The sequence below is a fragment of the Tetrahymena thermophila genome (genome assembly GCF_000189635.1).
Source record: "Tetrahymena thermophila SB210 genomic scaffold scf_8253904, whole genome shotgun sequence".
Classification (NCBI taxonomy): domain Eukaryota; phylum Ciliophora; class Oligohymenophorea; order Hymenostomatida; family Tetrahymenidae; genus Tetrahymena; species Tetrahymena thermophila.
The window spans coordinates 46,141-59,440 of NW_002475971.1; the positions used below are offsets into that span (position 1 = coordinate 46,141).

Sequence of the window (13,300 nt, forward strand, 5' to 3'; positions counted from 1 at the left end):
ATTTAACTAATTAGTAATGCTAATTTCCAAATAAATTGATTTATATTTACTCACGCCCTACCTCTGGCAATTATAGCAGGTTTTTGTGATTATTATATTGAGAATCACTCAAAATCATACTTTTCTTTCACCCTTACAAAATTAAGCCAAATCTATATTTTTTTAGCAAGTAATAACTTCTTTTTCCTAAAAACTCAAAATTGTGATAAAAAATTACAATTTAAAAACAAAATTCAAATTTTACAAAATTAATACCAGCCATTTAACATCTAAATAAAATTGTGTTTGTTTATCGAAAAATAGTGAAATTTACTTTAATATATATTTTACTCTTACCATTAACTTTAAAATATAGTCTTCTAAATTTACTGGATTAAATTACTCGTATGTCTTTATTTATAAATGGAAAATAGAAATAAATAAGCTTGCTGATCTATACTAGCTTACTTTTATTTTAATTTTAGTAAATCTCTATGAAGCACTATGTAACACTTAATAATTTAAAAAATACACTTTTCCTCATTCAAAGTATGATCAAATAAAGTGCATCAAGTATCGTATTTTAATTACTCTTTAGTAAGCTTATTTTTACAAATATTATCAAAAAAGCGGAAATGAAAAATTCTGTAACTCGCTATTCTAATTGTGATTTTTTTCACTTTTTAAGCAAGCAAACTTCTTTAATAGAGTCCAAAAAGACAATGAATTAAATTTATTAATTTAACTCGCATTATTATATAATTATGTTTTATAAAATTTTTTTTTACTTATTCATCTTACTGACTTAATTATTAAATTTTATTATGTATTGATGCTTTTTTATAATTTTTGAGAATGCTGCCAGCTTCTATTTAATAAATTTTTACTTAATCATTAATATTTATATTAGTTAGTATTTATTCCTTATCAACTTAATTGTAGTACTATTGTGGTTATCAATTATTTTTTTATTAACCTTGTTAGTAATTTACACATCTTAATTTTTTCAAGATTGAATACTAATAAAAGAATTCTATATTTAATAATCAATACTCAGGTAAAAGAATTTAGGTTCTATTTAAATTTTACTTCGTGCAAATAGTAATTTAGGTTAAAATGTCCATTTTTTATATTTTAGATGGTATTCTTTTTTTATTTTTAAGAGTTAAACCATATTTATGTAATAAGTCAATGTTCAAATTACTCTTATAAATTCGAACAGAGGTTATTGATAAATAATTAAATTAAACAATCTTTTAACAGTGTATTTACTAATGAATTTTATTATCAAATGCTAATTTTCCAAATTTTAACAATATAATTACTGAGTTCTTCTGTAACTTTCAAGTAGAACAATAAAACCCTATTAAACACAGCAAAAATATTAATTACTCTCAAAATTAAATATATTTACTTTTATAATTCAATCTACTAAATTTTTGTGTAATCTGTTATCATATTTTTAATCAAAAAAAATATTTAAAATTTAAAGAAGTTAATAAGTGTTAAATTACACTTTTTCAAATTTAGCTTATTGATAATTCCAAAATTAATTATAAAAATACATAATTAAGTAACTATTAAAAATATTTTTTATTTAATTTACTTTTTAAATTATGAAAAATATCAGATATTTTCTCAATAAAATTATGAATATATTATTTTTTAAATAAACAAAATTTCTATTATTTTTTTCATATCAAAGATTGATATAATTATTTACTTCATAGAAAATAATTGTTCTATAAACAAATAATATGAAATTAAAACTCAAATAAAAAGATTTACCTTAATAAATAACTTCTATATACTTTTTGCATAAACAATTTTTAAATATCATTTGTAATTTCTTTCTATTTTAATTAAAACAATCACAAACAGTAAAAACTTGAAATTAATATAAGAAATCTAATCAAAATCCTATCTTATTTTCCTGAAAATAAAATGAATCTATAATTTTATATTCAGAAAAGATATGAATAATTGAACTTAATAATAGTTTTTGATTACAACTAAAAACCTTGTATTTTTAATTTAAAAAAATTCATTTACATCATTTTTTTTAAATATTTTTTATTAAATTAACTAGAAAAAATTATGGAAATTTAATAAATCCTAAATTCCACAAAATTAATTATCTAACAGAATAACTTTTGATTAATTGAGTTATAACAAATTTCTGCAATCTGATCATTTCAAAAATATATTTTGAGAATTATCATATATTTATTCTGATTTTTATTAGTATTGCAAAAAGAATATTTTGAAGTAAATTAAAAAGATTTAATAAAATAAATTTTTTTTGATTTTAGTTAGCTATTATTTATTTATTTAATGCTTTGATTAGAATTCTTCTCAAAATAAAAATACTAATAAAAAAAAAGGATTTTTAAATATATATGAATAATAAAGAAACTATCTAAATAATTAATAATGGGTTTATCTTATACTTTTCTTTTATATTTTATATGATATTTTTATAAAATTTAATAAAAAAAACAATATTTCAAAATAAAAAACTTCAAATATAAAAAAGTAAAGATTCTTTTTTATTTTGCTTTTCAAATTAAAATTTGTTTTTAAATCTAATATAAAAGACATATTGAACGCACATAAACAGAATATTATCTTACCTAATAAATGCTGCTATCTAATATCTTTCTATCTCATTTTTATTGAAATTATTTATTATAAAAGTAAATTAAATTTATAAAAATAGAATTTATAAATAGAAATTTGGTAAATTAAATTAAGATCTGGTAAATTTTATTATTGAAATTTAAATTTTATTTCAATTCTAATTTAAAAAAATTACCTAATACAAACAAACAGAATATAGCTAATGCAATATTATCTAAATAATGTTGTTACCTTCTTTCTTTTTATCATATTTTATTTAAGCTTAATTATTAAAGTAAATTTAATTTATAAAATAATATTTAATATAGAAAACTTAATAATTAAGATAACTATTATGGTATATTTTGATTATGAAATTTAATTTATATTTTAATTCTAATTTAATTTAAAACATTGGTTGAATACATATAAATGTAATATAATCAAAAGAATCCTATCTAAATAATTCAAGTGTCTTAAATTTTTCTTTCTTTTTTTTTTATTGAAGGTTTTAATTATAACATTAAAATAATTTATAAAATTATATTTAAAATTAGAAAAATTAAACAATAAAGTAAAAATTATTTTTTATTATGATTTTTGTAATTTTAAAGAATGTTTACAAGAAGAATATTATCATTCATATTAATTTAATATTAATTAAAAGGAAACTCAATTCCTTAATTCTTAATTTGAAGTAACATTATATTTAATATATATAACATGAAAAAGTATTAAAAGTATTTAATTTTATAAAAGATAATTGATTTAATTGAAGTATTTCTCTTGAAATATAGAATGCTAATTAAATCATACACAATTTTATTAATAAATATTGATTATTAGAAATTCTTACATATTTTTTAGCTACAATTCTTGAATTAGTTAGACTTAGATTATATTATATTTTGCAATTTCAAAATTTAATGAATAGCCATACAAATTCATTATTTAGCATAATTTTTTAGTGAAATTAAAAAGAAACAAATAAAGTTAGTTTCTAGTAATCTAAAATACCTAAAAGACTTAATATTTATTCACTTAACCTGTTAAAATTCTATTTCCAAATCAAAGATTCTAAATAATTAGCTAGAAGATTACATTTATCTCTCAAAATATAATAAATTACAAATACAATTATTCTATAATATAAATTAATTAGCTAACTTTGAAATCCAAAATGGCTTTGAAGTTAAGATAAAAAAGAGAAGAGAAAGAATAATTAAGAATCGTGTCTATTGTAAAAGAATTATATGTACCTTATAAATTCTTTCTTTATGGGGATATGCCATTGGATTTTGATTTTGAATCTAAAAAAGGCATGATATTTTGCGAAAACAATCCCTTGGTTGGTTTTAAAAGCTGCAAAAGAGTGGTTAAAACAAACACGTTCATAAATTTTGATTTGTGTAATGATTAGTAGCAATTAAATGATTTTTAGTTTTTAATAGATAAACTCAGGAGTATGGAAAATAGAGCTGTGAGCGAATTATCAAATTAGCTTTAAAGTTACTAAGATAAAATAAAATAAGAATAAATTCTTGATGAGAGACTCCATATTACTGAAAGATTAGATCAATTACTCTTAGATAATGAAGATATAGAAAAAAATATTTATGAAAAAGCCAATCAAATCCTTAATAAAGATGTCACTAAAAATCCTTTTATTCACTACTAAATATTTCGAAAGACTCCATACGAATTTACAACTTTAAGGAGTGGTATCAGTATATCTGGCATGCAGTACTTTGGTATTAGTGCAGATATTTTTGAACAATCCATGCTTAGAAATAATCACATGCCTATAAATAGAGATGAGAAAGCTATCTTTTTAGCTCTAAGGTCTTTGTAAAAACTTAATATTGACCATGCTGAATATGCAAAATCTGGAAAGACTATTAGCTCAGAAGTACTTATAAAATATAAAAGTACTCTTTACTAAATTGTGGAATCATCTAAAGTTTATGCCCTTTGTGATTTCTTAGACCCTTCTAGTGATAGTAATTATTATCTTGTAATCCATTATTTAGGAATAAGAAATAAAGAAGATTAAGAAAAGGGAATGAAATTAATTGAACCTCCAAAAATAGATTAATAATAGTATTTGCACAAAAAGAGAGTAATTAACAATAATGAATAGATATTAGACATACAAACCTTCAAGAATTGCTCATCCAAATTGAATTATGAATAATATCATAAATAAAATTACATATATCATGATTAGTAATTAATATCTAGCGACTCTTCTGATAAAAGCTATGATAACTCAAGTCCTTGTAATTCAACTTCTAAATAATCCTTAAGTGACAACAATAAAATACATACAAATAACATAAATGATATTTATACTAAATAAATGGAGATTAGTAAGTAAAATAATGATAAATAGATTTTTAATGCATAAATTTCACCTTTAATTGATTAGAAAAGATAGAAATTAGAGGAGATAAGTGAAGTAGATGAAAACCAAAGCAGTGTTTAGCTGTTGCCTGTAGCCTAGTAACATATATAAGTTAATTATCAAAATAAAGCTCAAGAATTTATCTCAAGTTATTACAACAACAAAGAAGAAGAAATAAAAAAGTAGTAAAAATTCAACAAAGTATTAGAAAACATGCTAAAAAAAAAATAATAAAAATTAAATGTTAAATTAATATGAATTTCACTTCAAAAACAATAAATATTTTAATAAAATTATATAAATATAATAAAAATACTTAAAATTTTAAGTCTTCTGATCAAAAAATCTTTAATGTGATTATTAATCAATATAAACAAATTAATGTGATTTATTTAGCTCATTCAAGCTTACTTTTAAAAAAATTGAGTGTTCGAGTTTTTCAAGAAATATGATAAAATTTCTTTTAAAATAAATTCTATCAACTTTTTCAAATAGATAAAAATTTATATCTTAATTTTGATTGAAACTTTAAATTTTATTCATTTTTATCTTAAAAAATTCTATTTTTAAAGTCAAATTTATTTTTTTAAAATAAAAACTAAATTTTTTCATTTAAATTTTCTTATAAATAAAAAATTGCAATTTCAATCGTCATATTTTTATTTTAGTATTATTGATTTATATTACTGTAAATCCTCATTAATTATCATCCCTTTCAATTTTCACCATTTTATGCTTAAAAAGATGTGGGGGCTTGGTGTGAATTAATGAGGAACTACGGTAATATAATATTTGTATTATAGTATTAAAACTGATTGCTTTGACAGAAGAGATGAAAGAAATTTAAATAAATCTAAAATATTTATTTAAAAAATATAATCCTTTAGAATACTAATTCATTTATAAAATATTTTTAAATTTTATAAGTTTGATTGTCGTCTAGTAGGAGGAAGAAATGGCTATTTTTTTATCAATTTCAATAAAATTAAATATTATTTTAAATTTCTGGTGAATTTATATACTATTAAACTATGAAAACAGATAATAATTTGAGAAAAAGTATTTAAATTTGCATACATTAAATAATTCTACTTCGAATAATTTAAATCAAATATATTTTTATGATTAAATATATTTTTTAAATAAAAAATGTCTTGATATAGAATATTATTATTTATAATCATAAATGATTCATTCAGTTTGATTCTTAAAGAGGTGTTTAGTCATCTTCTGATGAAATCCTAAGATAAGTTTTTTTAAACTAAAGAAATTGAGAGAAAAAAAACATTCCATCTCATCTACATCTTACTATTGATTATTTATTTATTTCAGTTATTTCACTGATAAGAGAGCGTTTAAATTAAAAAATAGAAAAAAAATTTAGGTATTTTTCTCAAGCTAATAATAAATTAAATGTATAAGCAGGAAACAAATAAAGTTAAAATTTGTATATTATCTTGTCATAGAATTCATTAGAATAGAAGCTTTGTTTCTTTTTATTCCGCTTTGAGCTAGTTTTTGTTAGTAAATATAATTTTTAAATATAATTTTTTAGTTAAAAACTGAAAAAACTCATAGGATTTTTTTATTAATCATCTTTTTTCATAATAATTAAAAGGCTTTTTAACTTAATTTAAAATATAATTTTTTTTAAGTAATAAAAATAAAAAATATACTTAAACTGGTAATCAAAATAAAATATCCAATTCTAGCTTTTACATCTAATTTAAATAAATTAATTTTTTGTCATTAAAAATGAAGCTCAATCCTAAAAATTTTATCCTCTCAAATCAACATAATTTTCTTGAACAAAGAATTAATAAATGGCTAGATGATCAGAACATATAAATTGTAGATCCATCTCAAAAAACGTTTGATTATTTTTAAAGTAAAAAGCTTTAAGTTTAATAAAATTCAACCTTAAATAATAACAACTAAAACTAGTCTAGATTAGCAAGATCTCTTTAAAATAGTCCTTAATTCTTAATTAATTATGAATTTATAAAAATAAAGAAATCTCTTTGCTCGTTTGATATAACTTATTAAAATTAAATGAATTCATAAAAAAACAAACAAAAGACCAAGAGTCTGAAGCTTCGTTTGGTAGAATCTAATATAAATAAAAGGAGGAATTAGCTAACAAAGAAAGAATTCATATATATTTGATTTTTTAAAAACTAATTTTGACTTTCTTAATAATCAATCAGACTATCTTATGATGAAAATTTTTTAATGCTAAATTTTTAAATAATATCTAAAAAAAAATATATTTAACAAATTATAAATATTTCAATTTACAAAAGGTAAATTTATTTTTAAATATAATAATTAACTGTACCAATTAATACCTTTTCTGTAGTGTAATATTATCTACTTTTAAGTATACTTATATATATACATATTTGCTTTATATAGATACTGTAGATGCTTTTGAAAGAGTAAATATCTTTTTTAAGATAACTAACTATAGGATATATTTTATGAAATTTTTTTTTAAAAAATTTATTTTCTAAAGTTGCCTTAATAAATGAGAATATAAGAATATTAAAAAAAATAGTTTTTTTATTGAATTATTTTTGAATTTATTTTATCATTTTTCTAATTAATAGGTTCCTTATATCTTTTAATAATTTCAAAGTTTTTTATATTTCAACTAAGAGTTTTCTTTTTTATCCTTTATTTTTTTATTATTTATGTTTTAATTTATAATTAAAAACATTTTAAGTAGTTTATTATTAAATTTTAATTAATTTTTTTAGCATCTATTTTTATTGATTACAACAAAAATACTAAATTAGGTTTTTGTTACACATTTTTCAATGATTAAATGTAACATTAGTAAAATAAACAAAAAATTTTAATGTAAATATTTTGATTTGAATTAATTTATTGAAAATGCAATAAACAATATTAATGAGTGTGTAAGCACATACTAAATCATTCTAAATAGTATTATTTCTAAATTGCTTGTTTTTTAAGGTTTACAAATGAGATTGACAAACATGTGACTTAAATTTCAATATAAAAATTAAATTCTTTTTAATTAGATTTCCATAATAATTTGATCTCTTATTATATTATTTCTTAAGCCAATTAAATTTTGATCAAAAAATACATCAAACTAACATAATTTTTTCAACTTTTAATTTAGATAGATAGAGGACTAACAAATTATTGAAACAAAAAACCATTTTAAAAGTAAAATTATATAAAAGGCTATTCATCACATATAACAAGTAAAAAGCACTTTTTAAAAAGTAGTTTTTTATAGAATATGAGCGTTTAAAAAGTTAAAAAATTAAATAAAGTTATAAGCAATGATCTAAATAATGTTAAAAATAAGAGGAAGGACATTTTGATTACGAAAAAAATAGAAAAACTCATTTAAAAAAGACAACTTGAAGTTGTTCCAATAAATTTTACATTAGAACTTACACCTAAGTATTAATTCTATATTTTAGGAGAAATTGTAGTCGATTTTGACATATTTAAAGAAGATAAAGGAGGATTTAAATAAAATCCTACAAATCTGTTCAAGATACTTGAAAAAATGACAAGATGTAAAAATCATTTAGAGTTCTAAACAGCTTCAAATGTTCCCATGATGAATAACTTTGAGATAATTATATCCACCATAGATAGAGCTAATCATCCAAAAGCTAAAGAGATGTCTTCTCTTCTTAGAGATTATCAAGAAAAAGTTTCTCGCAGGTGTAAATACGCTTCTATCTTATAAAAGTAATAAGAACAAAAATAAGTACATATAGATTATGCATAAAGAAAAGAGGAAAGTTTTGAAAATGCTTAAAAAATAATAGATTCTGTTTGCCGTGATAATCCTAATTCTATTTTCTTTTTTGTAATAAGGAGGAAAGGGATGTTTTCTATTGACGTGTTGAAATCTGGCTATTCTAACGCCGCTATCAAATTATCTGGATTTACTTTAGAAGAATTCGAATAATGTATCCTAAGAGATAGGTCTGTTCCTATAAAGCACTAAAATAATGCATGGGATTACATTAAAGAAAAAATGTATTCTAACTTTCACAATAAAAACTATAGTAATATTTAAAGAAAATTTAAGTTGAAAAATGGCTAAGAGATGAACATTTTTTTAACAGCAAAAACTTTTCCACTGAATATTAACCTATCACCAGATCCAAATCTTTTAGACCTTAATGATTATTTAGAGTTAATTTTAATAGAACCTTTTATTTCTAAGATTGATCGGTTTCAGGAAGCAAATGATATTGTTATTAAAAATTAGTAATAATATATAGAACAAACTAATAAGTTCATACAAGCATTTTACTCAAAGGAAGAAATGAAGTAAATTGGGTTCATTAACACTTAAACAAAACCCCAAAGCCAAATTAAAAAAAATCCAAACGAAGCTTAACTTTAATTTAGATAAAATACTAGTAATTAAATATTGGAAGGAGGTCAACAAAATTATTAAAAAGTAAAATAGTTAAGTAAGTAAGAAGATATTTCATCTGATTGCTTAAATATTTAACAGTTTAAATCTAAGAATCAAAATACCGATTTTATTGTAAAAGAAATCTTGGTTACAAATTAATTTTCCTAGAAAGAAGATCAAATAAATTTAATTTTTAATCCTATGAGTAATATTAATTCCATGCAATAAGAAGATTAGTCCGAATTTAAGCAAGACCAAACGTATTTTAGTAACTAAGCAAACAAAAATTAAATACCAAATAGCTATTAATTTAATGAATGTAAGCATAATATTTAGAGCATAAATAAAGAAAATAATAATTAAAATACACATAAATAAGGAATCGGTAGTAATTACAATAGTGATAGTCTTGTAGATGATAAATCTTCTAATTTATTTTAATCGAGTGAGTATTTCTATTAAGATGATGAAAAAAAAGATTAGTTTTAATATGAAGATTCCACAAAATATCTAAATTAATAATATTTAAATAATTTTTATAGCAATGATTAAAATTGTTTTGACTCTAAATACTGATAATTTATTTACATTAAATAAACAGATATATATTTCTTGAGAAATAAATACTATTCAAAAAATTTATATAGAATTATTTTAACAAATATTTAAGTCTTAATTAATGTTATATGTATCTATTTTGTTAATAACTCAACCATCTAAATATAATTTACATAAAATGTCAATATATTTTAATACCATCAAACTATTTATTTTAATAAAATAAGATGAATTTCTGTCAATTTTTTTATTAGTAGAATTTTTTCTTCATTTATAATTAATTTAAAGCATTTATTTTGTTTTTTTTATTTGTTTATTAAATTATAAAAACAAAAAATAAATAAACAAATTAAATGCAAAATTTATTTTAATAAGCGATAAATACTATTTCCAAATTCAAAATAATCTTTAAAATTTGGTAGTTTTATTTTAATTTTAATTTATTTAAATATTTTTGGGTTTTTCCATAATAGATAAAATAATAAAATTAGCTTTAAAATTTAGCAATATGTAGAAGATAATATTTGCTAACATAATTTGCTGAACCAATTTTCAAAAAGAATAATGGATCAAAACTTCATTGACTAATAAAAAAAAGTACTAGCTTTGCAAAAGCAATAAAATTTTAGACTTATTACTTAGAATCTTGTATAGATTTGAAAATTTTTGAATAGAATGATAATTAGAGAAAGCCATTCAAAACAAATATTAAATTGAGTTATATATCAAATAAAATAACTCTTTTTCATACATATATGAATTAAAATCATTAGAATATAATCAAGACAAACAAATTAATATTAAAAATAAACTAATAAAGGTCATAAACATATTTATATATATAAACACATATAAATATTTAAAAGCAAATAATATATATTTTGATAAGAGATATTTATTGAAACATTTTACAAATTAGCAATAACAAAAATGAAAGCCCCAACTTATATTTTAAAAAGAGTTTATCTTGAACGTAACTAAGAAAGAGAGTTAAGGAATCATGAGAAGAGATTAGAAGAAATCAAATCTTCTAAAGATTAAACTAAAATTGAACTCAAGAAAAGAACTTTAGCAGTATAATCTTAATAGGAGCAAGCAAAAAAAAATCATGAAAGAGCCACTCAATTTAAAATCCATGAAAAGTAAAGAGAGCAGATAGCAAGAGATAAAGTATTAATGAAAAAGCTTGTAGAAATAAATAATTAGTCTTCTATTCCTGCTCCAGCTAATAGAAAATCATAACCAAATTTGTCTACATTAAGTAAATCAAAAACTCCCAGCAGTGCTAGTATGATAGGTAATAAATGATTATAAAATTTATAAATTAATTGTTTTAAAGAATTTTTTAATAGAAAGCCACATTTAAAATTGGTTTAATCAACTAAATATTGTTAAAAATGAATGTTTTTTTTTATTGTTTTTTAAGCGCTTAGAAAGTAATTTAGATGAAACGTTTTTTGATTAATATCAACATAAATTAGTAAGTCAAATGTATTTTTCTAATAATAGGTTTGCATAGTGTTGGTCGTAAGAAAGAAGAAGAAAGAATTAACCTTGAAAATCTTAATTTAGCTAATAGAATGGTAAAGCTACCTCCAGTAATTAGCGCCAAGAAGCTTGAAACAGAATATAAAAAAAATAAAGAATTGGGAAATAAAATATTACGTTTCCATCATCTCAAGAAAAAAGTAGAAAAGGAATATGATCGTATGGAGAAAAAAGATCTTGATGGAGATGAAATTGATGATGGCCTTGATCCAAATGACGAAGAATTAATGAACCAAAGAGTTTAACTTTATGTCTGCTTTTAAAAAATAGAATTTATAAACTTTTTACCTCAAAATATTGAATCAGAGAAATACTTCATGGAAATAAAAGCTAGTGTTCGTGCTCCTAGAACAACAACTCCAGAATTATATGACGATTTTGCAAAATCAGTAGTAAACGAATTCTTTTATCTTAGAGAGCTAAAAAAATCGAAACTTATGTATATTGGTCTTTATTAGATTAAGGATGGGTAAATAATTATTTCATTCATTCAATCTATTAATTTATTAACTAATTAACTTAAAAAGTTATACTTTTATGCTTAGTTTAAAACTTTTTAAAATAATTCTAATTAATTATGTTTTCTATTAACTTATTTTTTATAATAATATTATCAATATTTAAATAAATCTTTTTATTTTAAATTAGCAATTAAACTTTCTTAGGTGATTTCGAAATTGATTTGACCCCTTATTACTTAGAAGGTGTTTAAAAGGCAGTGAAGTTAGATTTAAGAAACTTCAAAGAATTATATAAGCGTCCTGCATACATGCCAACAGATATGAGAAGAAAAGGTGGAATCGACTTTGATATGAAAATTCAATCAAAAGTTAAATAATATTTATTAGACCAGAAAAATGCTCAAACAGAATTAGCTCCTGAAATTGATAAAGAAAAGCAGATAGATTGGAATGGAGTTGAGAATAAAATATGATTCTAAATATAAACTAAATTATGATTTTATGCTTAGTGTTTAAGAATTAAAATAATTTAATTCAGTCTATTTTTAGATTCACTTCATTATTATTGTCTTTTAATCTTTTATATTGATTTTACTAATTTAGCAAAATATTTTATAATAAATTGTTTAATAATTTGTTTAATTTTCAATTCATTTTAAATAAAATAATAAATTTTACTTAAATGTTTTTTATGATTTAATCATAATTATTTTTAGCAGTTTGAAAAATTATAATAATAATAATTAATAGTTTTTTTTTATAAAGCTGAGAACTGACATTTAAATTAGCTTTAATTTCAGATACTTTGTTTATTTTATATGAAGAAAAGACATGAATAAGTAGCATTTTTTAGATCTTTTAAAATAAAATATTTACTCATTTAATAGATTAATTTTTTTTTTTGTTGATTAAATACTTTAAATAAATCTAATTAATTATTTAACAAGGTAAACAAACCTATTTCATGATTAGTTTTAACCAAAAAATTTATGTAATATAAATCAATTATAAATTGTTTCAAGTAAAGATAGTATTCTTATTTAATTAAATTTTGAGTAATTATAAAAACTATAATAAGTGAAAAGGTTATATCATTTTAGTATATATTTTGTAAAGAATTAAATATTTACAGATCAATTTAAAACACTATTTAGATAGTAAAACAATTTATTTTTATTCATATAAGAATTAAGGGAACATCTAATTTCATTTAAGAACTACCTGTATACCTCTAAGATAAGCAGGTTATGCCAAATCAAAATTTTAATATTAAGCATTAGCAGAGTTTTTTCAATTTTTATTAAGAGAAAA

The 13,300-nt window shown here is 20.1% G+C and overlaps 6 protein-coding genes across 6 annotated transcripts in view; all 6 read left to right on the forward strand. All coding sequences in view use genetic code 6, as the record gives it.

Moving 5' to 3' along the window:
- The window catches only part of TTHERM_000724812 (hypothetical protein), a gene marked incomplete at both ends in the record, with an annotated part of 854 nt that extends 548 nt beyond the window's left edge, over window positions 1-306 (forward strand). Inside the window, 2 exons of the mRNA XM_012800845.1 lie at window positions 15-202; window positions 259-306. Of these exons, the coding sequence (XP_012656299.1) occupies window positions 15-202; window positions 259-306 (236 nt within the window). The remainder of the gene's footprint in view (window positions 1-14; window positions 203-258) is intronic.
- An 80-nt stretch (window positions 307-386) lies between these two features.
- TTHERM_000724823 (transmembrane protein, putative) lies at window positions 387-812 on the forward strand (the record flags this gene model as incomplete). The annotated part of the gene is made up of 2 exons (XM_012800846.1): window positions 387-552; window positions 610-812. The coding sequence occupies 2 exons, from the start codon at window positions 387-389 to the stop codon at window positions 810-812; spliced, it is 369 nt and encodes a 122-aa protein (XP_012656300.1).
- Window positions 813-2,378: 1,566 nt separating this feature from the next.
- On the forward strand, window positions 2,379-2,755 carry TTHERM_000724834 (transmembrane protein, putative; the record flags this gene model as incomplete). The annotated part of the gene is made up of 2 exons (XM_012800847.1): window positions 2,379-2,514; window positions 2,577-2,755. 2 exons carry the CDS (start codon window positions 2,379-2,381, stop codon window positions 2,753-2,755), a joined length of 315 nt encoding a protein of 104 aa, XP_012656301.1.
- Window positions 2,756-3,778: 1,023 nt separating this feature from the next.
- On the forward strand, window positions 3,779-5,260 carry TTHERM_00725800 (hypothetical protein; the record flags this gene model as incomplete). Its single annotated transcript, XM_001027103.3, has 1 exon — window positions 3,779-5,260. The coding sequence occupies one exon, from the start codon at window positions 3,779-3,781 to the stop codon at window positions 5,258-5,260; it is 1,482 nt and encodes a 493-aa protein (XP_001027103.2).
- Window positions 5,261-8,276: 3,016 nt separating this feature from the next.
- Window positions 8,277-9,998, forward strand: TTHERM_00725810 (hypothetical protein; the record flags this gene model as incomplete). Its single annotated transcript, XM_001027104.2, has 1 exon — window positions 8,277-9,998. One exon carries the CDS (start codon window positions 8,277-8,279, stop codon window positions 9,996-9,998), a length of 1,722 nt encoding a protein of 573 aa, XP_001027104.2.
- Window positions 9,999-10,910: 912 nt separating this feature from the next.
- On the forward strand, window positions 10,911-12,462 carry TTHERM_00725820 (hypothetical protein; the record flags this gene model as incomplete). Its single annotated transcript, XM_001027105.1, has 3 exons — window positions 10,911-11,277; window positions 11,490-11,997; window positions 12,177-12,462. 3 exons carry the CDS (start codon window positions 10,911-10,913, stop codon window positions 12,460-12,462), a joined length of 1,161 nt encoding a protein of 386 aa, XP_001027105.1.
- Window positions 12,463-13,300: the final 838 nt, after the last annotated feature.